Here is a 25,707-nt window from a genome sequence, read left to right as displayed (position 1 = left end):
TAGCCTAAAATAAATTAAATAATAAATAATAAGCTAAGTAATTTATAAATTTAAGGGCTAGCTAGTATATTTACTAGCTTTTTTATAAATTATATAGCCTTTATATAACTAAAAAAGTAATAATAAATATTAAAACATGTAAAAGTTATTTTAAAGGCAAGAATAAGGCCTAATTTATATAAAAGGTATTATTAATTAGTAATAATAAACTAGTATATAATAATTTATTTAGAAATCTTAATCCCTAGTATAAGGTAAATTACCTAGCATAGTAATATATTAAATTTACTAAAATATATATTTTAAGTATTAATTTTTTTTAAAAAATTTAGTACTAGTATAATACTACATATCCTAAAAAATAGGGAATTGCTATTCTCACGGTAACTTTCCTATTCTTATGGTAATTAGCGCCCTTTGGCCGCGCTCGCGCGGCCGCTAGCTATATTTATATTAATATATAAAAAGGCTATTACTAAGCTTATTTAGGCTCCGCCTTTTAATTTTGCCTGGTAAAAAACTTAGCGCGCATTAATATTATTAATATTTTTAAATTTTAATTTTTTATATAAAAATTAATATTTTAAACTTAACTAAATATAGGCAAGTTTTAACTTTTAGGTGGCCGTGTATACTAACTAATAAAAATATATTATTTAAAATATAAATTCTTATTTTTACTTTTTTTACTGCGCTACGCTTAACTACAAACACTTACTTTAATAAAAAATTTTAACACTTTTCTTACCCCCCTTTTTAACTAGTTAATTTATATATTTAAACTTAAATAAATCTTGCTTAGTAAAATTTTTTAATTAATTTAAAGCCTTTTAAGGCCTTTTCTTTTATTATTTTTTTAGCAAAAAATAAATATAAGGGTGTTAAAAATATATAAAAAGTTAAGATTTTAAAATTAAAAGCTATTAATTATAAAACTTTTTAAGGGCAAGGCTTTAGTTATTATAAAGTATTTTTTAAATTTAATAAATATAGGGGAGTTTAAGGCTTTACTTATAAGTACTTATATAATACTTAATTAATTTATTAAGGCACTTTAATAAATAAAAATTTATTATTTTAATTACCTTTTACATGGTATATATAAAAACCTTTATAATAATATTTTTAAAAAGTTAATACTTATATTAAGGTAAAGGCCTTAAAATATTATTAATATATTAATATTAAGCCTTTATATTTTAAGCCTTAATAATATTATTAATAAAAGTTATTATATAAATTAGCTTGCTTTAGGATAACTTTAAATTTTTTTAATTAATAATAAAATAACTTTATTTAAAAGGTTAATAGCTAGCTAAAATATAAATAAGTATTAGTATAATAAGCCAGGAAGAATTTTTTAGTATTTTTTTAAAGCTATTTTTTTTTAATATATTATAAAAAATTTTTATATATAAGCTACTTATATATTTTTTTAAAGGCCCTTTATTAGCTTTTAAAAAAAGTTTTTATTAAAGATTATATAGCTTAAAACTATAATTATAATATTATAATTTACTACTTATTAACCCTTTAACTTTATTTTTTATTATTTAAATTAAGGGTATCCTAAAGTATAATTAATATAGCCTGCTTTGCTTAGCTAAGGATTTTTTAGTTAATATATTAAATATAAAAAATTTAATTAATTATAAAAAAAATAATACTAAGCGCCTTAATAAAAGCTTTATTTTTATTAATAATAATAACCCCGGGTATTTTAAGGCCTTTTTATATATAAAAATTATAAAATTATTATAATATTTAGGTATATAATAGCTTGGTTTTATTTTTTATAAAGCTATATATAATAATAAAGGTTTTATTACACGTAGTAACTTTAATAATTATATAAAAAGGTAAAAGGTACTAGTTTATTTTATAAGTATAGTTAATAATAATTATAAAGAGGTTTTATTTAAGTTACTTAATTAAGGTTAAATAGGCTAGAAATACGCAAGTTAGCTTTTTTTTAAAGTTTATTTTATACTTTATAAAGCTGCCCTTTTATTAAGGTAGCTAGTTAATAAGTACTTTAGTTAATATTTTATTATTTAAAAATTAATATTAAAACTTATTTTAAAAATTATAAAAAATTTTAATTTTTAAAGGGCAAGGCTCCTTTATATATTTTAAATAATTTATAATATATTAAAAATAGTAGCTAGCTTTACTAAATATAAAGCTAAATTTTTTTTTATAGGCCTTAATATACTTTTTATGCTAGTTAAGAATAAAAAAGTCCTTAATTTACTTATAATTATAAAAGCTATAAATAACTTTAAGTACTATAATTAAGGTTTAGCGCCTAATAATAACTTTAAATAAATAATTAATTTAGTAGGACCTAGCACTTTAAGGCTTTAAAAGTAAAATAAGCTTAAAAAAAAGTTTTTTTTTAGTATAGGCATTGCTTTACGGTAGCATTTAAAATTAATAAAATTAATTTTTTATAGTATTTAAGGTACTTACTAGTGCTTTATTTAAAAACCATAAAGTTATTAATTTTTATAAAAAATTTAAAATAAGCCTTTACTTTTTTTATAAAGTTAAAAACCTTTTTAAAGCTATTTTTAAGCTCTAAAATTTTATTATATTAATTTTTAATTTTAAAATTATATTTATTAATAAAGGGCTTGTTAGGGGATTTATTTTTTAAATTATTAAATAAATAAATAAAACTAGTATTTAATACCTAATCTAAAAATAAAATTTTATTAAAATTAAACTTTATAATATTAAGCTCTTGTTTTATATAAATTATAACTTTATAAAGTTTAAAAATATTTTTATAATATTAAGCTTGGCTATAGGGTTATTAGTACTAATTAAGTTTAATTTATAGCTATAAAGTAGTAGGCTATAAAGCTAGTATAAATATGGCTAGTGGCGGTAGCAAGCGCGGCTAGGGGGCGCTAATTACCGTGAGATTGGCAAAGTTACCGTGAGAATAGCAATTCCCAAAAAATATAGCATTAGCCTAGTAACTATAATAAGCATAATTAAGCCCTAAATATAAAGTTTTTAAGGCGTAGGCCAGCGGGATTATAGCAGGAATTATAATCCTAAATAATAATTTTTTTTTATTAAAAAATAAAATTACTATAGTAGCCTACATGTGCTAAAAGCTAATAATATTATTTAATTACCTAATTTAAAAAAGCCCTAGGGTTTTAAAGGCCGCTAGCCATATAATATAATTATACTTTAAAACCTAAAAAAATATTAAATAAAAATTTTAATTAAGGTAGTTAATAAGCTAGCCACGCTAGTAAACCTATATTTTAATATTTAAAAATAAAATTTCCTATGGGTAAATATAAAAAGCACTAGAAATTTTATTAAATTAAGCTAAAAATATATTAATTTTTAATATTATAATTAGGGTATTATATAAAACTAAAATAAGGTTTTAAAATAATATAATATTATACTATTTTTGCCGCAGGGTTAATCCCTAAAAATAAAAATAAAGTAATAATAAGCTAAAAATAAAAATAATTAAATATAGTTTTATAATACGCGAGTTATTATAAGTTTAATATAAAAAAGGCTAATTTTAGTATAAAAATTATTAAAAAACCTACTTATATAAGTTTAAAAAAAATCCCTAGTAAGGCTTTAAAGTATTTAAATACTTTAGGCCCTAGTAGCTTAGTAAGGCTATTTATTATTTATTTTTTAATAAAAATAAACTAAATATTAATTATATTTTTAGCCTTTTTTTTTAAATAAAATAGTGCTAAATATTAATATACTTACTTTAGGTATAAAACTAGGGGTTACTAGCTAGTATTATAATATTTTTATAATTTTTATAAATTATAATAATTATAAAATCTACCTTTTAAGTATTTATAAGCTTTTTTAGTAAGTAATAAAGTTAAATAATTTTTTTAATAGCTTATATCTCCCTTATATACTTAACTTTATAAAAAAATAAAGCTATAGTAGGCTAACACTTAAAAAACTAGTTAATAATTATAAAATTTATATAAAATATATATTTAAAGGTAAAATAGCATGTTTTTAAATTACCACCTTAATTAATATTAATATAGCTAGTTAGTAATTAAAAATCCCTAAAAAATATTAGTTTATAGTTTACAAAGCCCTAAAAATAGTAAAACACGTACTTAATAGCTACTATATATTTTTTTATAAGTTTAGTAAGAAAATAGCTTAAAATAAATATAAAATAGGTAATATTAGCCTGGGTTCCTAGCATAAAATATATTAAAAATTTAATAATACTTTAATATTATTTTAAAATATTTATTAAAGCTAAGTACTTTTTAAGAGCAGGCTTTAGCTTTAAGTAGGGATTTATTAGCATGCTATAAATTTTAAAGTTATTTATATTAAACTAGTAAAAAATCTTATTTATATAGCCAAGTTAAAAAAGCTAAAATATTTAATTAACTTAATTTTAATAAACCTTTATACTAAGGTAATAATAGCATAAACTAAAATTAAATATTTTAAAGCACTTACTTAGGGTATTTTTAATTTTTTAAATCTAGATTTTATTCCTGCTAACTAGTAAGAAATTATTTATATATATAATAATAAAAATCTTGCTATTAATAAAAACTTTTAGGTTTAAATAAATAAAATAAAAGCTTAATATAGCTAAAAAATTTATAAGTAATTAGTACTAAATCCGCGGTACTTACTTTAAGTTATAAAAAGCCTTTTAAAGCTAGTAAATATACTTAAAGTTATTAATAAAAAAATAAGGCTGCTTTATAAAAATTATAATATTAATATTTTTATATAAAAATATTATTTTTATATTTATTTATTTAATTTTAAGGTCTAGCGCGGTAATAATAAAAAATAACTTATAACTTATTAATTTTATTACCCTAGTAAAAATTTTATAATAATTAAGCTTATAAACTTACTTAAAGTTATAAACCACCTAGCAAGCTTTATAATAAAAAATCTAGCCTTTTAATTTTTTTTTAATTTTTAGGACTTATTTATTAAAAAGTAAGTATTTTTTAGCTAGTAGGTTAATAAGATTTTAGGTTTTATTTTTTATTAAAAAATTATATTTATTTTACATGCCCTTAAACCACTTATTTTATTTATTTTTAGCTTTAGCTTACTAAATTATTAATTTATTTTTTTTAAAAATTTACTTATAAAATATTATAGCTAGTATTAAAATATTATTTAGGCCAGGCTTGCTAGCTAATATTTAAAGGTTATTTAAATAAGGTTTACTAGTTAAGGTAATTTTATTTTATATAGCTTTAGTAATATTTTAAGAATAAAATAAATAAGCTAGCTTATTTAAAATTTAAAAAGCTTTTTTAAAATTAATAATAGCCTAAGCACATGTATAATATACCAGGCTAGTATTATAAAAGCTAAAATTTAGGTTTTTTAAAAATATATTAGCTTTAATAGCTAAATTAATAACTTTTATTACTAAATTTTTAGGATTTATATACCTAGAAAGGTCCCTAAGAGCTAGGCTTTTTAAAAATTTATTTTTAAGGTTTTTTTTAGTATTTAAATTAGCATTAGCTTAAGTTAGTAAGTTTTTAAAAATAAAGATTTCTAAAGATACTAAAGCTTTAGGTACCTTAAAAATAAAAATCCCTAGAGGGTTTAAAGCTCTAGGCAGCGCCTTAAAAATAAAAATCCCTAGAAAAGGTAAAGCCTTAAAAATAAAGATTTTTAAAAAAGGTAAAGCCTTAGGGATAAAAATCCCTAAAAATATTAAAGTAACTACTTTTAGTAAAAAATCTAGCCTAATATAATAATTCTTAATAATATTAATATTATATACTAAAACCACGTGGCTATTATTTAAAAAAACCTAGTATAGCTTATTTATTTTTTTATTAAATTTAACTAGCCTTTTAGTTTTTATTTTACTATTTTTATAAAGCTTTTTTTACTTTTTTAGTAGGTTTAAAATATAAACCTTAAACTAAAAAATATAAATATAAAAAATATTTAACTAGTGGCTATACCAGGCTTTAAATAATATAATATTATTTAATATAAAATATAAAGTTTAATTATATAAATAACTAGTATTTTTATAAAACTTAAATCACATGTTAGCTAAGGCTTTAGTATTATATAATATAAATTATATAAGGCCTAGTAGCTTGCTAATAAGTACTTTAACATAGTTATTTTATTTATACTAGTTTATATTAAAGGTTTTTATAATAACTTTAAAGCTATAAATAAGGTATTATAAGTTATAAATATTTTCCCCCCTTTAATTATAGCATACATGGTGTAATAAAAGTTTAAATATATTATACTAGTAAATAATAAAAAAAGCCTAGGTAGTAAATTTATTCTTGCTAGCTAGTATTATAACCTAATAATAATAAGTTTTATTATTTATAATAAAGTTAATATATACTTTTTTATTAAATAAAAGTAAATACAGGCCGGAAATATTTATATAAAGTAATTTAAATAACTAATTAATAAATATTATAATATTTTTATAAGGCTTAGCCCGCTAGTATATAATAATATAAAATTTATAAATATAGCCTTTAGGCATGTGCATGTTATAAACTACCTTTTTTATTTTATTAAGCTAATTTTTAAAGATATAGCCTATTTATTAGTACTAAAGCTAAAAAAATTTATTTTAAAAAATAAAGGTTACTAGTATTAAAATAGCTAGTATTACTAGCCCCTAATAAAAGTTAAAAAAAATACTTTATAAACTTTAGTAATTATATACTATACTAAATTATAATTATATAAGGTAATAATATTAGTATTTTATAGCTTTTTAACTTTTATATTCCACTAGCTAAAGCTAACTAAGTAGCACTTATTTAATAGTTAAAAAATAAAAATTAATATAAAAAATATATTTAGGTAGTATAAAATATTATTTAAAGCTAAAATTTTAAGCTAGCTATTAATATAATAAGGGATTTTTATAATATTAATACCCTAGGTACTAAAAACTTTAAAATTAATACCCTTAATACTAGGGCTAGTATAGGGCTTAAAATCTTAAAATAAAAAATAATTATAAGTAATATATTATATATAGCTATTATTTAGGGTAATTTATTAAATAAGACTATTTTAAATAGTTTTTTACTTAAAATTTAAGTTAATTTAAATTATAAGTACTAGCTTAAGCATAAGCTTTATATTTCCCTTAAATTTAAAGTTTTTTTAGGGGCGCTTAGCGCCCTTATTATTTTAAAAGTTTTTTTAAGTAGTTTTAAGCTTAAAATAAAGTTAATAACAGGTTTTTTAGCTATAAAAAAGCATGTTATAATAAAAGTAATAATATATAATAATATTCACGGTATCCTTATTTTTATATATTTAAATAATATTAAGGTAATTTTTATAATATTTAATATTAAGTTTAAATACCTTATTAAAAAAAAGCACTAAAATACTAGTACCCTAGTTCTAGTTTAATTTAGTAAACTTAGTAATAATTATAAAGTTATTTAAAAAGGTAATTAGCATAATAATATCCCCTAAAAAGCATTTAATAACATAGTTATTAAAGTATATAACCTTAAAATAATTAAATTAATTACCTAGGGCTTGGTAAAAAGTAGTAATAATAAGTTTAATTAAAAAAATAATATTAATATAGGTAAATTCTTGCTAAATCTTCCTAAGTTTCTTACTAAAATTAAGAATACTTTTATTATAAAATAGGAATATTAAATTAGCCCAGGCCTTAAAAATTATAATATTAATATTAAGTTTAAAATAGCTTTTAATCTTATTAAGTAATTTATAAACTATTTATTTATTAATAAAAAGGTTTTATAAATTAAAACCTAAATAATTAAAAATTAAAGCCATGGCCTGGTCTTGGTTTTGCTACTAAATTTTAGCCTTATTATAGTTTATTAAAGGCATGGGCTTAGTAATAACCTTAGTAATAGCGGCCTTAGTAGCAGGTTAAGCAAAAAGTATAGTAATAACTAAAATTTTACTATTAATACTTATATTTTTAACTTGGCTTATAATAAATTATTAGCCAGGGGTCTTAATATTTTTGCTTGCTAAAATTAATATAATAAAAGCTAAAATAATAAAAATAGTTCTTACAGGGCGCCTTTAATTTAATTACTTTAAAAAATAACTATAGCTAGCCTTTTAAAGCTTTAAAAATACCTGCTAGTTTTATTTAACCTACTAGTTTTTTAATATTAAAACCAGGATATTCTCTGCTTTAATTAAGGTTATTTTTCCTATTTTAGTTTAACATAAAAAAATTAAATATAAAAAAACTAAATAATAAAAGGATTAAAATAGTTTAAAAGCTAGAAATTAAAATACTTAAAAATTAAAAACCCAAGGTAATTAAAAATAGTAAGCCCTAAAAAGTTATTATAATAAAATTAAGGTTAAATAAGCTAAAGCTTATACTAAAAAAATTATAAAAAAAAAGGAAAAATTAATAACTAAAAATAGCTAGTTAATTATTTAAAGATTAGTTTAAATTTTTAAGAAATAATTAAAGTTAAAGTTTAAATTAAAAAATTTAAAGATGTTATACTACCTTTAAAGGTCCTAAAACTTTTTAGCTACTAAAAAAAACTTATTTTTATTAAAAAATTAAATACATGTAGCCCTAGAAAGGGGATATTTATAAAATTAAAAATTAATTAAAAAAGTAAAAAAAAAAATAAAAAATTTAAGATAAAATAAAATAAAATTATAATATTTAAACCTTTATAGTAAGGCCTTTGCCCTAAGTATAAGGCTTTTTAATTATTATAATAACTAGTAAAGTTATAAAAAAAATATAAAATTAAATAAGTAAAATAAGAAAATACCATGTATTTAATTAATATAAGTTAACTTAAAAAAAATTTTTTTAATTAAGTATATAAGTTAAGCAAACCCGGGCTTATAACCTACTAAAAAAAATAAATAATTATTATATATAAAAGTTTTTTATATTACTTAGTATACTAAACTAAATATTTTAGGGATAAATAAAAAAGTTTTACGGGTGGTTATTTAGGCTAAAAAAACCTTCCTCCACCGGAGCCCTAAGGCCGCCGGTGGCCTCAGGCACCCACTTCCAGCATTTTCCAGCCCTAACCGCCCAAAAAGGCACCAGAATACGGATACGGCAGACACCACAAGGCAGCAGTCATTTTACCCTGTATATCTATAACACAAGAATTAAGTAACAAGACAAGATGAAACAAACCCCGTGGACCCAACAGGTCGGGAGGGTCCGCAATCAGGGCCCACGCCACTCAACTTCCTAACAGGGGCTCTTTGTTCTTCTCTTCCTCCACTCCAGCTAGCTGCTAAGCCACTGGACATCTCGGAGTCCTCCGTACCAGGTAAGCGGTGCCAGGTAAGCGGGCCAGATACTTATACCGTAGGTCTCGCGGTTCTTTGTCCTCTGCAAGCTAACGAAGATCTCTCCAAGGTTATCTACCGGAGCTCGTAATGAGGAAGAATATGTGTTTTTTATCCCAAGGCAGTCTCTCAAACCTGAAGGATTGGTATTCTGGACATCTACTGGGTCCTGATTAAGATCTCGATGGCCATCGAAAAAATGTCTGCGCTATCAAGGTATAGCTATAGCGAGACACCGCGGGGAGTAGTTGCGTGCCCACTCGAGGTATAATTACCTGAACCATGCTGTATCTTGTCCAAGGGCGGGCTGTATAGAGAAGTGCCGCTGTCAATGAGCCCTGCAAAGCCTGGGGCGAAGAACTCAGGTTTAAGATCCCTGGTCCGTCATTAAAGCCTTAGCTAAGCGGGACAAGCCTTTATGTGTCATCACCTTAACTGTGCTCTACCCTGTCCCAATGGCGGCCTGTATAGGGAAGTGCCGCTGTCAATCAGTCCGACAAAGCCTGGGGTGGAGGGCTCAGGTTTCAGATTCCGATCCACCATTGAATCTTTAGCTAAGCGGAACGACTTAGTCAAATGAAAGCATATGCTATAGATATTCTGGTACGGGGTAGGATAGGAGGGAGGTGCGTTGTCTGGCCGACATCTGGAAGAAATTGGCAACGCTCAGATTAACCTCACAGAATCTCGACAAAGTACCAAGCCTCCGGTGGGATGCTTAAGTCGATGTCCGTCGTTAATTATAGGAGAGCTTTTATATATTATCCGGCCTCGGTGGCCCGTGGGCAGCTACTACTCTACCTCATTGACAATCAATGACATATCCCAGTAGGTAGGTTGCTTCGCTCCCTTACGTGCAACGATACCTAGAATAGATCATGCATTATACTGCCTCCACAAAACCGGGAAAACATCCATAATCCGCTCAACATCCGCCTGGCAATTATACCCATGGAAGCTAAACCGTACTCTTCCATTGCCATTCCACGCATATACCCCAGCCGCGCGCATCTCGGCCACAATCTCTGCTGCACCCTTGCAATGGACAGTCACGCTGGATCCGTGATTCCTCTTCTCTCTGGGCGTCGAGGACGGAACCCCTTCTCTTTCAAGGGCCTCAAGAAGACTAGTCGTGAGAATCTGCACATGTTTCTCAATCTGCGCCGCGTCCCACTGAGCCAGGAAATCCAGACTTTCGCGCAGGATATAGATAGGCAGATGACTCGGGTTCCCCCGCGTGAAGACCAACGCATCATCTCGAAGACTTATGGCCTGCGCTTCCCACTGCGCTCGAGTAGTGGGCAACGGATCAAGCGAGTGCCATCCAGCCGTAGAAGGTCTCCAATCCGGTTGGCGAGTTTGGCTCCAGTACGCGATCGCGACGCCCGTACTGCTTAATAGCCACTTATGGCAGCAGCTGAACGCGAAATCTGCAATTGGAGCGTCGATGGGCGCGTAGCCGGCTGCTTGGCTGTAATCGACGATGAGAATTGCGCCGACTTTATCAGCGACTCGGCGGTAGTAGGATAGGTCAACTCGGGCGCTGGTGAGATACGAGACGTAGCTGACGGCTATCACTCGTGTATTGGGATTCACGACAGAGTCAAGAGCATCGGCGTTGGCGAAGCGTACTTCAGGAACAGCAACACCACCCCTGGTCTGATGAGCTTGACTTCTGATCTTGAAAGGCGCAATCAGGCTCGGGAAATCATCGGCATCAACGACGACATTGTCGCCCTCCTCCCAGTGCAGAGACTCAACGACCATCGAGACCCCGTCTGCAACGCTCGGCGCGAACCCTATTTCGTTTATGCTCGTGGCTTTCCATTCCTGGGAAATAACGACGCGGACGTGGTCCAGCTGCTGAGACTTGAACCTGGGGCCTATATGTCCGGCCGCCTTGTCTTGCATGTATTTTGCAAACGCAGCATTGTGCGAGTTGAGTGGGAGGCTTTCGCCCGCAGCGCAGACATGCGTTATGCCCGGGGTGGAACAAAAAGCGTCGAGGGAGAAGAGGGGCTTGTCTGCCATTGTATTTTGTCCCATGAGATGTGAAAGGCCGAAGAATGATTGATCATGGACGAAGGGAACTCGAGATGGAGTGCAATGACTCACTGCACTCGAATGACGCTATCAGTCCACTGGCTGACCCGCACGCCTTGGCCGAGCCCTATTAGATCTAATATATGGGTAGTGGGGGTTGTCAATGTCTAGGAGCTATGTATACTCCCAGCAGAGAGGCCAGTATGATGACAGCTTCCGGTTTTACGCATTCGCTAAACCAGACGAGTATATTGGCCTGACGACTAAAACATGTGCATCGCTACCTTCTCGCCATGCTTCAGGACATATCTACTCATCAACGAACGCAATGGCGTCAGCAATCTCCTCATCCAAGTCCCTGTTATTGCTGTAGTTCCGGTGCCCTTTACCATCATCACTATCAACATCAAAGGAATATTCTTAAGAACCCTCTTCACCACTGTCCAACGAATCACTGCACTCCCCAGCGTCGGTCTTATTATGAGAGCCTGTGATACCCAGCGTCGCGAGGTACTCCCGTGTGTCAACCGTATGCTGTCTATTGTGCAATTGTGCCAAGGCAGCTTGGAGAATACCATGACCTTCATTGTCCTTTGCGTGTATATCTGCCCCTTTATTGACTAGGTACTCGAGGGCCGGAACAGGTGAGGGCATTCCATCGTATACGCCGAGCACGCAGTGATGGAATGGCGTTCGGCCTCGGAAATCCCTGGCCTCAATATTCGCGCCGCTGTCGACGAGTATTGCCACCAGGGTTGGATTCCGGATAAGCGCTGCACGATGCAACGGCGTTTCTTCGCACACCTGTGCCACGTCAAGCTGGATGCCGGGGTGGTGGGCTAAGATGTACAAGACCTTATGCTTGTCGCTGCCTGGCAGGGCTGGTGGTTCTTCTAACTCAGGTATAGCGAAGTGGAGCGGCGCGCTGCCGCATCTGTTTTGGGCATTTACGTTCGCGCCTCGTGCTAGAAGAAGCCGAACTGTAGCATCGTGACCGCTCATCGCAGCACAGTGAAGAGCTGTATCACCCATATGATCGCGATGGTTAATGTCGGCTTCCTTGTCTAGCAGAAGGCGAACGGTCGAGGTCCAGCCGCGCCGAGAAGCAAGCATCAGCGCAGTTCTACCTGCAGAATCCTGCTGGCCGACATCACACCCGCTCTTGAGCAGCGTCTCCACGATGGTGACATGTCCATTGCCTGCAGCAAGAAGCAGAGATCCAGACTTCTGTTCTCTTGTCGACTCGGGCGTACCGCCCGCCTTTGTGAGCCATCCCATAAGGCGTGAGAAGGGCGCTGCCCATCCATTGGCAGCAGCCATCGCAAGCGCACTCCGTCCTAAGTTGTCATTCGTCTCCGGGTTAGCCCCCTTCTCCAAAAGCAGCGCCAACACCGACTCATGGCCATAACAAGCAGCGCGGTGTAGCGGTGTTTGCCCGCACCTGTCCACGACATCGACCTGCGCCCCATGACGTATCAGCAGCCGAGCAATCTCGACGTTTCCAGACTCGGCAGCAGCTTGGAGTGGTGTCCCAAACTTCCCCGTCTGCCGCTTGTCGTCCGCATTAGCACCAGCGCTGAGCAGCTGCCGAACGATCGCCTCGTGCCCTTGTGCAGCTGCAGCTTGTATGGCGCTTCCAAATTCGCCCCCAACCTGATTTACATCCACACCACGGTTCAGTAACATGCGCACGATCCCAACTGATCCTTTACTTGCTGCGGCCTGGAGTGCCGTTCCATATCTTCCCGACAGGACATCCGCGTCCATGTTGAGAGTGGGGTCAAGTAGTCTTTTTACCATCTCCTCGTGGCCTTCAGACGCAGCTATTTGTAAAGCCGTTGCCATCCTCTTCCCCTTTACTGCTGAGCTGGCGCCCTTGGAAAAGAGAATATCAGCAATTCCTGTGTGGCCACCGAGTGCTGCGGCATGGAGGGCAGTCACACAAAAATCCATGTCATCCATTGCGTCGTCATTCCAGTCGGACATACTACCCCCATCGGACGTTGCTAAATCCTCTCCGTAATCAAAGAATCTAGATGATTCGACTAGTGCGTTGACATCTAGCTCATGGTCCAGGAGCAGGCGCACGGCCTCGACATGGCCGCTTAAAGCAGCCTCCAGTACGTGAGACGGATGTAGAGAGGTGGTATCAGCGCTTTGTAAAAGTAGCTTCAGGACACCCACATCTCCCTGCTCACAGATTGCATCAATGACGCGGCGAGTCACTTGGGCACCATTCTTCAACAAGAGTCGTACAATAGGCCCATGGCCCTCTCTTGCCGCAACAACCAATGCTGGATCAAGGGAGTAGAATTTGCGGCACTCGACCTGACTCAAGAACAATGAGGTAATGCCTTCATGTCCTGATTCTGCTGCTGCGTTGAATGCATTTTGCACAGAATACTTGCCATCCTTGGAGGTCGACAGGCTCTCCACCTCTTGTACTTTAAGTAGGAAAAGCTTCACGATATTCTCATGCCCTTTGCCTGCAGCGCATTCCAACGGTGACGACAGTGGGTGTCGGCGTTGAGGGCCACTCCTTTCATGGGAGCGATGGTTTTCTATGTCCCCAAGCAGGGTCGACATAAGAATGCCAGACGGACTGACACCACGCCCCAGTAAGCTTCTCGCCCAGTCTTCGTCACCGGTGGCTGCCGCCAGTCTGAGTGCAGCCAGTAAGTCGTCACGGCGATAGGGACATCCTTCTTTTGTGCTAAGCAAGAACTTTACCAGCGAGACATTTCCGCTGGCTGCCGCAGCCTGAATGGCAGTGCCATAGCCCCTATTCTCGGTCATGATGTCTGCGCCATGTTGCAGAAGAAATTTGACGACGTTTATATGACCAGCACGACATGCAACCTGAAGTGCATTCCCGATTATAGACCCCTGTTCAACAAGCAACTGTACAGATCTGACGCTCCCGGCGGCGGATGCGGCTTGCACTGCCGTCTCGAATGAACCCCCTTTAGTGCTTGGATCTGCGCCACTTTCTAGAAGCAAGGCAATCATCTCGTCAAACCCGTCTCGCGCCGCAGCCTGCAATGGGGTGCCGTATGTTCCTGCGACCAAGTTTGGATCTGCCCCTTGTTGCAGTAGCAGGCGCGCAATATTGCAATTCCCAGATCGAGCCGCTGCCTGGAGCGCAGTGCCGTAAACTCCAGCCTGGATATTGACGCTGGCTCCTCTTTCGAGGAAGAGTTTGACAAGATGGAAATGTGATCGGCGGCATGCCGCAATCAACGGCGTCCCATACGTCCCATTCTGGGAGTCGATATGACTCCCGGCGTTCAACAGGTCAGTAGCGATTGTGATGCTCCCACACACTGCTGCCGATTGCAGAGCACTGCCATATCGACCACCTTCCCTGTTAACATCTACCCCCGGGGCAGACAGTAGTTCGCTCACCACAGCGCCACGGCCTGCCCGAGATGCACCGTGTAGCGCTGGACCGAAACCCGACCGTCTGAGGTTCATGTCGAGTGTTCTATCTATGACCAGTTGCATTTCCGATTCTACCTGGGTCTCCCAACTGGGATCATCCTCCAGGTGGTATGCGTTCCGATCATTGACAATCCTTCCAATGGTCCTTCTTATAGCGTCAGCAGCGGTCGTATTAGGCACCGCTTTGTAGATAGTGTCGTAGTCACCTCCAGGGGCATTAACATCAGCACCCTCTGCCAAGAGCTCCTTGACCACTTGCACGTGTCCGCGAACTGATGCAGCCTGGAGAGCAGTCCCGAACTGTCCCCCCTCTGCCTCCACATCGACACCATGCCGGATAAGCCGCTGAACGATGTCAAGATGTCCATGGAGCGCAGCGGCTTGGAGTGCCGTTCCGAAGCGTCGCCCCTGCACCTTTGCATTTGCCCCTTGGCCAAGAAGAAGTTCAACGATTTCAAGATGGCCCGAGGCGCTTGCCCGTGTCAGGGCCGTCTCTCCATATCTATCTTTTGCGTCGAGATCCGACCCTCCATCCAACAACTTCTGAGCGACCGTGAGGTGGCCATACTGACATGCTAGATGAAGGCCCGTTGCGCCCATGTCATTTTGGCTTCTGAAGAGCTCTGGTCTTGGGCTGCGGTAGCGGGCGACGACCTCGGTGAAACCAAAGGCGCACGCGGCAAAGAACGCTGATTCCGGGGAGCAGAGCGCCTGCAAGACCTTGTCTTTAAAAGGATCATTCAACTGCAAGAGGTCGGACACTGGGCCGAGTAGGTGTAGCCATTGTTTGAACCAAGGTCTGATATTGCCGTTCGCCAGACATAGATCACTTAGCGCATCTTGAATCGTAGCGGACGGACGGTCCGGACCGGCTTGTTCGATGTGAGACGCCCAGTACAGGACAACATAGCACTGAAGAGAGTCTCCGCGCGCAGTGAGAGGTTGCGGGACCGTGATTCCTTGGACGACCTCTCGAAGGCAGATATCGGCCACAGTAGCGTGTCTTTCTGATAGAGCAAAGCCAGGCTTCTCGTCGAAGAAATCCCTCACGGAGGTGTGGATAAACCGGAAGGTGTCCAAGCCCTCGTCTACCTCGACAAGGTTGCTGCAGCAGTCAAGAATGATGGCCTCTGTGATTTCACCAAGACTGAGGTACTGGGCAAGGGCCCCTCGTAGCTCGCTCCTTCCCAAGGGGGCCCGGGCACACAACAGCCAGCGGAACATGGTCACTGCTGTTTGACGCATCACTGGCCCTGCTCCTTCGATTCTCTCATGAATAGCAGCATATAATCCCGCAAGTCCTGTGGGAGACTTCTGAACAGTTGCCAGAACATCCCTATCGCACGATGTTTGCTTGGGATCGCTTAGAAGCTCAGCTTGTAACTTGATCCAGAGAAACCTGTCGCGGTCAGCGTCATCCTCGTAGGCCTTCAGGCTTATGCTTACATTCCCTGCGCCCCAGTGTTAAGACGCTCGGTTAGTTCGTTTTCGAACATCTCAGGGACGGGGATGTTTCGCAGCTTCATGCCTTCGACGCACTCGTTTGCTTTGGCCTTGGCAAACCTCAGAATGTCATCGCCATTGCCGCTGACCTCCATGGTAGACAAGCCTCGCAGAGCACCCAAGCGAGCGCCTATGTCTAATGACGGCCTGCTTGACACCAGTATTCTCACCACGCGGTTGCCACTAGGTTCCAGCAAGAACTTCATCAATTCCAGAAGTTCCTTTTGCTGCACCGGTGTACACTCGTCAAACCCGTCAATGAAGATCATGGTGTCCTGGTCGACCAACTGCAGCAACAGATCGCGAGTATCCGGAAAGACCATCGCTTCGTTCCCGGAACCTTGCTCTTGCAGGTCCTGGTATTTCCGCACTACGGCGCCACGAATAGGCTTGCCTGGGCCTTCTCTGGACATTTGCTTTATGATGTTCCGCGTAATGGCCTCGGGTTCGTCATCAAAGTGCCTTTTGACATTCCGCGAGGAGTATACGTATGCCAACGCGCACGCTTGAGTCGTCGTTTGATTTACTCGAACACTGTCAATGAGCAAGGACCTGCAAAATGTTTAGCTCGTTGATCTGAAACCCTACAGAACAAATGACGTACACCAAGGTGCTCTTTCCAGTCCCCGCTTTACAGGGCAAGGTCAGCGTTTATTTTGGATCTCCGTAGTGGCCCATGCTGGACTTACGCTGTCCTTTTAGCCACAGAATGGACGACTCGCTCGAAGTCCGCCAGTCCTTGTACTGCTGTTGATCAAACATCCACAGCCCCGTGCCTTTCAGTCGAGCGACGCGGAGCCCTTGGTGGTATCTATCGTATGAGACCGGGGAAAGCCAGTTGAGGATACCAATCTCCTGCTGCTCTGTATGATGTCAGCTGTGGCCCACTAGTCAGCGGACTGAGGTCGATACTTTTCAGATTCTTGACGAGATCAACCATGCCGTCTTGGATCAATTTTGTCGGACCCTGGATGTCGCTTAACGCCTTCCTCAAGTCTTCCACACTGTTTTGCGTCGCGTTCGCTGCGTCCCGGGCATCTGTAAACTTAAGCTATTGAGATGTTCAAGCAATGGTCGATCATCATACATTCCGAATCTACCAAACGGCCAAGATCGTCAACGATCACCTGCTGCGCCTTAACCTCCTTCATCAGTGCTTCAAGTTGGTCGTATGACCAGACACCGCCGATAATGCGTTCTACCGTATCTCTGTCAGCATCACCAGGTTACGATAAGTGTAACTTACTAGCAGTTCCTTTCTCATAGTACCTCTTCAACTTGGTAACGAATGTCAAGGCGCGAGAGTACAGCCTAACTATCTCACTCGCCAACAACTTTTTGATTTGCGACTCCTCGCCCAGGTATAGACGCTCAAAGACTGTATACCGAGGGACAAGGACACTCATCATCAACATGCCCTCATGAGCAAGTGCATCACGCTCGAAATACTTCTCGGCGATCTAAATACCAAGCCCGTGTCAGTCGATCCCAATGCCAAACTGGAATTCAAGTTTACCTGAAGGCTGAGTCCAAAAGCAGCCCACGGAATGGCCATATGCGCAGGGTCCAGCGCAGCGAGCGAGTCACCAAGCTTCTTGAACCACACGACTTTCTCAACCACAGCGCTGAACAAAGTATGAAGCTCCACCTTCGTCCCGTCGCGTTTAGTGTATTTCCATTTCTTAGCTTCGCTCTCCTCCTCTTTACTCTTCGCGCGGGCGAGGACGTCATCAAGGACATTTAGCTTGTCAGCCGCGTGACCCCATATCAAAGCTCTGTCGGCGTCGTCAAGCTCCTTTATCGCTTCAACCCAGAGGTCTGCAGTATCCGCCACAGCTTCTATATCTATAGCTTGTTAGCACGAATTCGACGGCAAGTGAACGGTCAGCAATACCGGGTTGCCCCATGCCGATGACTTGAAGCTGATGAGGTCAGGACGAACTAAAGTCAGGATGACAGCGGGTGGACGCCTTTTGGAGTGCTTGTGCTCAGAGTATTGCGAATACCAGACAGATGATTAGGATAGATGAATTAAAGGAGGGGTTCGCCCGGCTGAAAGTGAGATCGAGCCCGAGCCCCGCGCTTATGCAGCTGGCGCTGGCAGAGAAAGGCTGCCAATCAACATGGCAGAATAACCCTGTCAATGCGGGCCGGACCGTCGAATAGGATGTGCGAAGTTGGAGACAACTGGCAGTGGGATGCGGAATGACATCGTTGCTCTTGCGAATCTACCTTGGTCAAACAGGGTTTCCGTTTCGCGGCGACTGAGGTGTAGTTTTGGACTGCCAACAAGGGAGACACCGAGTGTGGTCGGCCAGCAATATCGGGAGAAGAAGAGACTTTGTTCCTGTGATTGGAGGATGTTCATTCCCCAACCATCCACGGGACTTTCGAAGATGTATCGTATCGCCGAGGAGGCTCGTTGTAGTCAGCCCTATTTATCATCGAGCGTAACATGAAAGTCTTAAATTCCCAAATCAGCTCGGCGTCCATATTACCTCTTGACTCATCCATACCTTACCGATGAACGACGTCCCTGTTTGCATTTCACCAAAGACGAGCGGAGGACCGACCAGGAGTCGACAGGGTATCCCTTCAATGTTAGAACGTAAGCGGAAAAATCAGTTTCTAGCCTGACTTGGTGGACACGCCGGTGTAAGAAAGAAGATAGCAGATTATATCGATAAAGACAGTCAGAATGAATCTTCAGTCAATCTAAGTACAGAGCAAGACCTCCTGAACATCAGCAACATGAACCAGTAAGCACTTCCACCGCAGCGGTCTCAGCACGGACGCTATTCTTCTCATTAGCAGAAGACATCTCAAACGCAACGCCAGCATCTTTCATAATTCTCCTCTCCGCCATTTTGACCGCAACATCAAAAGCATTCTGCATACTCGTCATGCCCGCGAGGTTCTTACCAACAATATCAAACGCTGTCCCATGCGCCGGCGTCGCAACTGGAACCGGCAATCCGCCCTGCACCGTGACCCCGCCGTCAAACGAGAGCAGCTTCATCGCGATCTGACCTTGATCGTGGTACATCGTCACAATGCCGTCAAAGTGCTCACGCTTGAGGAAGATAGTGTCGCAGGGGAACGGACCCGAAACATCGATGCCGAGCTCGCGGGCAGCCAGAACGGCAGGTCGGATGTGCTCTATCTCTTGACGGCCGAAAGCCCCGTTTTCCCCGTTGTGGGGGTTCAGCGCACAGACGGCTAGGCGTGGGGAAGAGAGGCCGGATTCCCATCTGGTGGTGTTAGCTTTGCGTAAATAAAGACTGGAAAGAGCGAGATACCTCAAGCGATGCAATAACTGAATAGCTTTGAGCGTCGACTCCTTTGTAATGCGCTGCGCGACCTCCTCGATGCCGATGTGGCTTGTGACTCGAGCAGTCCACAGTGGCCCGGCAATATTGATCTCGCTAGTGACACCATTATAGTCTAGCTGGTTCGCGAACCACCGAAGCTCGTCCTCCTCGGCCATTCCCGCCAGCTTTAAGGAGCTCTTGTTCAAGGGGGCAAAGACAATGGCGTCAATATCGCCGACCTGAACTAGTTTCAGTGCTCTCTTAAGTTGATGGATGCTACGAGCCCCGCTCGCTTGAGAAACCTCACACCGAGATGTCGGGTACTGCCCAGCACTGTCATCGTCGAGGATTTGAGTTCCGTGCGGCCCAGGGGATCCTGAGGAGATGGTGACGTGCACGCCTCCTGCGTCTGTTATCGCCGCTTGAAGCTCGGTCTTGTCCGCTAGTAGGATAATATCAGCCCTTTGGTGATTCGCTGGGTTGCTGAGGAGCTTAGCGATTATCTCTGGCCCGATGCCGGACGGGTCGCCCAGTGTAACGGCAATGCGGGGACGCCGCGGCGGGGAAGTTTGAGGTAGATCAATTGCTACAACCATGGCAAGGAAGTAGAGGATTAGCGAATCAAGGAGCTATAGACTCCTCCAAATAGTGGTCTGATACCGTACTATAAGGAGTGGTTATAGGAGCGGTCGTTTGACTCGCGGCAAAAGTGCCGTGATAACGCCCGGCGGTTTTGCCGAAGCTGCAAGGGTCCAGCACGGCACTTTCGCCGGAGCCAGTCTACTCCATATCCCCACGGGGATTTTCTGTCTCGGCGTCAAATGTATGCTTTGGCAGCTCGGCTCTATATAAGGATCAACGGCAGGCTGGAACGCGGCATTGGAATACCTGAAGCGGAAAACAAATCTGCCACTCAAAATGTCTTACCCGAACGAAAAAGAAGCCGAGCATATGGAGCGAGTCTCTACTATCGAGAACGACTCGGCGTTGCATGACAAGGGCGCCGCCGCCGAAGCCCACGCAATCGCGACTACCTGGGTAGACGGCACCACGCAAGAGAAGAGGTTGGTCCGCAAGCTCGACTGGCGTATCCTCCCTTGCACGTGGGTTTTGTATCTCCTTGGGTTTCTCGATCGAGCCAACATTGGGTATGTCACCTGAGGCAACATAACCTGCGTCGGACCAAAGCTAAGCAGAGTGCAGAAACGCCAAAACAGGCGGCCTGGAGGAGGACTTCGGTTTGACTTCGTCTCAATACTCCATCATCGTGCTCGTGTTCTTCATCTCATACCTCATCTTTGAGGTCCCCGCCAACATGATTCTGACTCGCGTGCGGCCGAGCGTGTTCCTTCCTGGACTGGGTTTGATCTGGGGTACATTCGCTGCGCTCATGGGCGCAACGCAAAATTGGAGCCAGTTAGCCGGAATGCGGTTCCTCCTTGGGTTTGCTGAGGTGAAGTAGCAATGAACAGCAACTGTCTCGAAGAACAGTACTGACGTAGCTGTAGGCTGGCTTCGCGCCGGGTTGCGCATTCTTCCTTTCATCATGGTACCGGCGATACGAACTCGCGACGCGATATGCCCTGCTGTACACCTCGGTGCCGCTCGCTGGTGCCATATCAGGTCTCCTTGCCGGCGTGATCACCGACCATATGGAGGGAGTGTCTGGTTTGCCTGGCTGGAGGTGGCTTTTTGTGAGTCGAGTCTCTTCCGCGCTTCTCGCGAAGGGTCTTCTAATGTTGATATGACCACGACAGATCCTAGAAGGCCTTGGCTCAATCGTCGCATCCGTTATCATCTACTTCCTCATGCCAAACTACCCTTCAAATAGCACTCGATTCCTGTCAGAAGAGGAAAGCCTTCTCGCCTGTAACAGACTGGCAGTCGACGGCATTGCTTTGACGCAAGGATCCGGTGCTGAGAAAATCCCACATTGGGTCGCGTTCAAGATGACATGTCGGGACTGGAGGGTGTGGGCGCAATGTCTTCTCTTTGTCCTAGTGACGGGATCTCAAACGATGCAGTACTTCATCCCAACGCTTGTAGAAAGCTTTGGATGGACAGGTCCTTCTGGTCAATGTAAGCTCGATCATTTTAGACAAAGGAACCCAGTTGGCTAACAGCAATCGCAGATCACACAATCCCCGCGTACATGGCCGCCCTTGTATACGTCGTCACAAGTTGCTACCTAGCAGATCGATACAAACGCAAATGGCAATTCATCTGCGGTCTTTCAGGGCTAGGCTGCGTTCTTTTCATTGCTGTGGCCACAATCAACCCGGACTCTCACAATGACAGAATAGCTCAATACGTGCTCACAATCTTTGCCTTCGGCACAATCTATGGCTGTTCGCCGCTCGTCAAGACCTGGGTTTCAGATGTCATTCCGCAACCGGCTGCAAAGCGAGCAGTAGCCATTGCTCTCATCAACGCAATTGGGAATGCCTCTTCCATTTATAGTACCTGGCTATGGCCAGACAAGGATGCGCCGAGGTACATTCCCGGTTTTGCGACGACGACATGCTGGCTCGGTGTTCTTTGCGTGTGCACGGCGGTATTTGCGTGGTTCTTTGACAAGTATCCGGTTCAAAGAGCCGATCATGCGACTGTGATGGCAGGGGAATTGCAAGCTAGAAGAGAGGAGCAAGATGATGGCGTAAAGGTTTAGTCGGCTTGGGGTTGCATATAATGGGAGGAAGGCCAGTGCCTGCAGACCATGGTAGCGGGACCAGGACCAGTATCATATCGCTAGCGATGGTCGAATGAAACCGAATTGGTAGCATAGTACAGACAATGCTTCAAGGTAATGCACGGCAAGACACTTTCGGCGGATAATTTCAACAGGTGGACGTTACAAAAACGCCGCAAAGTCAGAGTTGTTGACCTCAAAATTGAAAAGGAAGCCATCATCGAAGCGCCAGTCGAGATCGCCGGTGAGGTCAAACGGATCCTGTTGGCGAACGTTGTCTGGTGGTATCGCGAGATTATCCTCGCCTTGGGTTGCTTCATGGTAACTTGAACTGTATTCCGGGCCACGGGTATTGGGTTCGAGGTTGAGAGGATCTTGTTCCGTACCCTCTACCCATCGCTGGTATATTTGGTTATTCACGGGCAAAGAATCTCTGCTTTGCAGCAATGAATGATCAGTAGCCCGACTGGGTGCAAGCCGTTGTAGCAGTTCGTCCAACCCGGTCACCACCTGCCTCACGACGTGCCGCTGGCTTGCGTTATCTGCTACCTGGGATAAGACATGTACCAGCCGCTCCACACTTGCCACTGCCGTTTTCGTATGGAAGTTCAAGCCATATTGAGCCAGGTCTTGACCAGTCTCGGAGATGTGACGTGATAGGTCGCCAGATACAACAGCCATTTTGAGCAAGAATGAACCACAGACAGCAATCATAGCGTGCACGAAAATTGGGAGGCCAATCAATTCTTTCTGCAGGTCGCTGTTTTCAACGACAAGCTTTGCGGTATTCATGGCAGCCATGATAGCAACGTTCGACGCCTCCTGCCTTTCCCAAGTCATGTCGAGGTTCTGAGAAGTGTCCCTCGCTGAGATTCCTCGAAGCGCTACCGAGTTCAGCTGGAAGCGGGCAAGGTGGTAGTACAAAGCAGTTGCTGTGAGCGGAGCCAGAGCATCTTTGCTCGTCAAGTGGTACTCAAGACGCCATTGATCCACAGACATGTCGAACTCCTTCAGTTTGTCGAAATCTTGTCCATTGAGCTCAAGGTCCGGATCGCAACCGTGCATGAAGTACCCGCTTGCCAGAATTCGGAACAGCTTGACCTGTGCCACAAGGCCGCGGTCGCCCTTCGAGGATAATCCGCTCGTCAAAAGCTTCTCGGCGTTCCGAATCGCTGCATCCTCATGCATCATCGGTGGACGCCCGTAAGCAAGGGCAAACTGATGATCGCAGACGTACAAGACGTACCACAGTCGGACGCGCTCATAGGACTCGAGCGATCCCCTGGCAAATTGCAATGACGACTTGTGAAGGTTCATTTCCGTTGCAACTCGGACGGCTCGGCTGCAGAGTGCCCAACTGAGACTGGTCAGGTAGAACGCCCCGATGCAGAGAGCACGGATCACATCCAGGTTCTGGCAGCGTAGCAGGCACGATCCTCTCATCAATGACACAAACGCGGCGTAGGTTGCGTGCAGCGACTGCTCACGATTAGGAATATGAAGCGCCGCAACGGTGAGCACCACGGCTACAAGGAGCGACGAGGACTGTCTTGCTTCGCGTAAGGTCTTGTGAGAGCAGAGCATTCCGTCCCACAGAAGTGGGTTGATGTGAGACCGGTAGTGACTGAAGAGATATTCCGCTTCGGATAGCCCAAGCACACCTTGACTGATGAAGTCGGGTCCGTTGACATCGGCGGGATCGACACGGATTAACTGCGAGTTATTTGCGTCTGTGAGATTATAGAGATTATTCATCGGCAGTGGAACGAGGTCTGAATCATCCTGATCCGTGCGAGAATCAGCTGAAGGCCCTTCGGGAGTGAAGTTTCCGCGGTTGGTTTCCGTCAGAACATTGCTCGGCGGAGGAAGTATTGGTATAGAAGGATGGCCTCGTTCATTTAGGGACTGCGAGGTCGATACAGTATGGTTATTGGTGCTAGCAAGGAGCGGCAGATCGTTGTGGCGCAGAAGGGACTCAACGGCGTCATGTAGCCGATCAATTTTTGCTGCAGCCTCTGCTTTCCATCTAAAATTGTGAGAGATGATTGCGTAAAGCAGATTCGGCCACATACACAGCATCTTCGTCAAGGAATTTCCGAGCAAAGTTATGAGGGACGCATTCGACTCCGCTCTTCAAGCATCGGTTGCATGCAGTCTCGCCAGGCTGGACAAAGCATTTCGTCTTGTGTTCCTTGCAGTCGGCACCTGGTCCTGGTCAGCTATCTCAATCTCGCCATAAATGGGGTACTAGGATTGTGTACAAGCCCGGGTGAGGCGCGGCTTCGCATTTCGAGACTCATCGCCGTCGATCCTTGCACGCTTGTTACTAGCCATTCTGAACAAGAGCTTCGTTGAATCGAGTCCGGTGGGTCTGCATGTCCGGTGGAATGGCCGACTTTATATGGGGGAAGACCCTGTCACCCTCGGCAAGAGCGCCGAAAATCCTCGCCCACGCCATTTTGCGGGGTTGACGTACAACGGGTCGCATCGGATCACGCGGTGAGCTGAGGGGAGTGCCGAAATTGATGAGGATATTCGGGTAATGTCCAAGACAAGAATGATTCGCGCATTGAGAGATGAAAATCGATGAGTAGAGGGATCTGTTGATGGATCTGACGATGGGAGTGCAGCAGAAAGTGACGACGCGGCGGAAACGCGAAGGGAACGCCAGAGCACGTGATTAGCGCCCATCCACCAAACCACGGCTGCCAAAGAACAAGCTCTAGCTTGGGGAAGTAGCTTAGGTAACTCCAAGCGATTCTCATGAGAGCTGGACTTTTGCTACTAAAGGTGGGGCGTGTGAGGTTTTCTCCTCCAGCGAACAGCAAGATATATATTTGAAGTTTGTCGGTTTTTTCGTACGACGATACGTATCAAGGGGGCCAACAGTGAAGCACCCCAAGGTAAAAGCTGCTACGAACGTCGTAAGCCTCTTGATACAGCATATCTTTTTGTATTGACGATGATAGAACGGGTCTAGCTGGCCTGTGTTCGAACTTCGAAGTCTCCATCTACAGGGTACTACGCTTGCCAAGCCTTGAATATCGCACTAGGCTTCAAGAGGCTAGCGTGTCCTGGTGCTGGCCTGCAAAAATATCAGATCGTTCCTTCGCTCTCATCCCGTTCCCCATTATTTTGTCTTTTTCATCCATCGAGCTCCAGTTAGATACTCCCCGTCTTGCCATTGCAGGTAATTGTGCTGCTTACGGCGACCGAGGCGGGGTTCAATTCGACAATGGGTACGTACACTGCTACGACGGCACTTTACCTGCGCTAACCCCCAGCAGAAACACACGGGGTATGTTCCCGCAGGCATTCCGCCTCAAAATCTTTCCTTAATCTCACTTAGCGCATCTCAGATCGTGT

At 40.9% G+C, this 25,707-nt stretch overlaps 5 protein-coding genes across 5 annotated transcripts; 1 reads left to right on the top strand and 4 right to left on the bottom strand.

The window, feature by feature from the left end:
* Positions 1–10,230: 10,230 nt before the first annotated feature.
* Positions 10,231–11,385, bottom strand: DSM5745_09765 (uncharacterized protein; the record flags this gene model as incomplete). Its single annotated transcript, XM_026751781.1, has 1 exon — positions 10,231–11,385. One exon carries the CDS (start codon positions 11,383–11,385, stop codon positions 10,231–10,233), a length of 1,155 nt encoding a protein of 384 aa, XP_026599513.1.
* A 321-nt stretch (positions 11,386–11,706) lies between these two features.
* On the bottom strand, positions 11,707–18,248 carry DSM5745_09764 (uncharacterized protein; the record flags this gene model as incomplete). The annotated part of the gene is made up of 10 exons (XM_026751780.1): positions 11,707–11,794; positions 11,846–16,237; positions 16,285–16,893; positions 16,946–16,970; positions 17,031–17,204; positions 17,254–17,379; positions 17,429–17,539; positions 17,588–17,801; positions 17,858–18,186; positions 18,236–18,248. 10 exons carry the CDS (start codon positions 18,246–18,248, stop codon positions 11,707–11,709), a joined length of 6,081 nt encoding a protein of 2,026 aa, XP_026599512.1.
* Positions 18,249–19,084: 836 nt separating this feature from the next.
* DSM5745_09763 (putative 4-hydroxythreonine-4-phosphate dehydrogenase) lies at positions 19,085–20,248 on the bottom strand (the record flags this gene model as incomplete). Its single annotated transcript, XM_026751779.1, has 1 exon — positions 19,085–20,248. The coding sequence occupies one exon, from the start codon at positions 20,246–20,248 to the stop codon at positions 19,085–19,087; it is 1,164 nt and encodes a 387-aa protein (XP_026599511.1).
* Positions 20,249–20,570: 322 nt separating this feature from the next.
* Positions 20,571–22,320, top strand: DSM5745_09762 (uncharacterized protein; the record flags this gene model as incomplete). Its single annotated transcript, XM_026751778.1, has 5 exons — positions 20,571–20,800; positions 20,856–21,105; positions 21,161–21,346; positions 21,410–21,731; positions 21,785–22,320. 5 exons carry the CDS (start codon positions 20,571–20,573, stop codon positions 22,318–22,320), a joined length of 1,524 nt encoding a protein of 507 aa, XP_026599510.1.
* A 183-nt stretch (positions 22,321–22,503) lies between these two features.
* DSM5745_09761 (Zn(II)2Cys6 transcription factor) lies at positions 22,504–24,675 on the bottom strand (the record flags this gene model as incomplete). The annotated part of the gene is made up of 3 exons (XM_026751777.1): positions 22,504–24,367; positions 24,414–24,546; positions 24,603–24,675. The coding sequence occupies 3 exons, from the start codon at positions 24,673–24,675 to the stop codon at positions 22,504–22,506; spliced, it is 2,070 nt and encodes a 689-aa protein (XP_026599509.1).
* Between the last annotated feature and the right edge of the window lie 1,032 nt (positions 24,676–25,707).

Source organism: Aspergillus mulundensis (genome assembly GCF_003369625.1).
Source record: "Aspergillus mulundensis strain DSM 5745 chromosome Unknown scaffold_13, whole genome shotgun sequence".
NCBI classification, from domain to species: Eukaryota; Fungi; Ascomycota; class Eurotiomycetes; order Eurotiales; family Aspergillaceae; genus Aspergillus; species Aspergillus mulundensis.
Note: the sequence above shows the minus strand (reverse complement) of the source record. Positions and strands in the feature narration are given on the sequence as shown.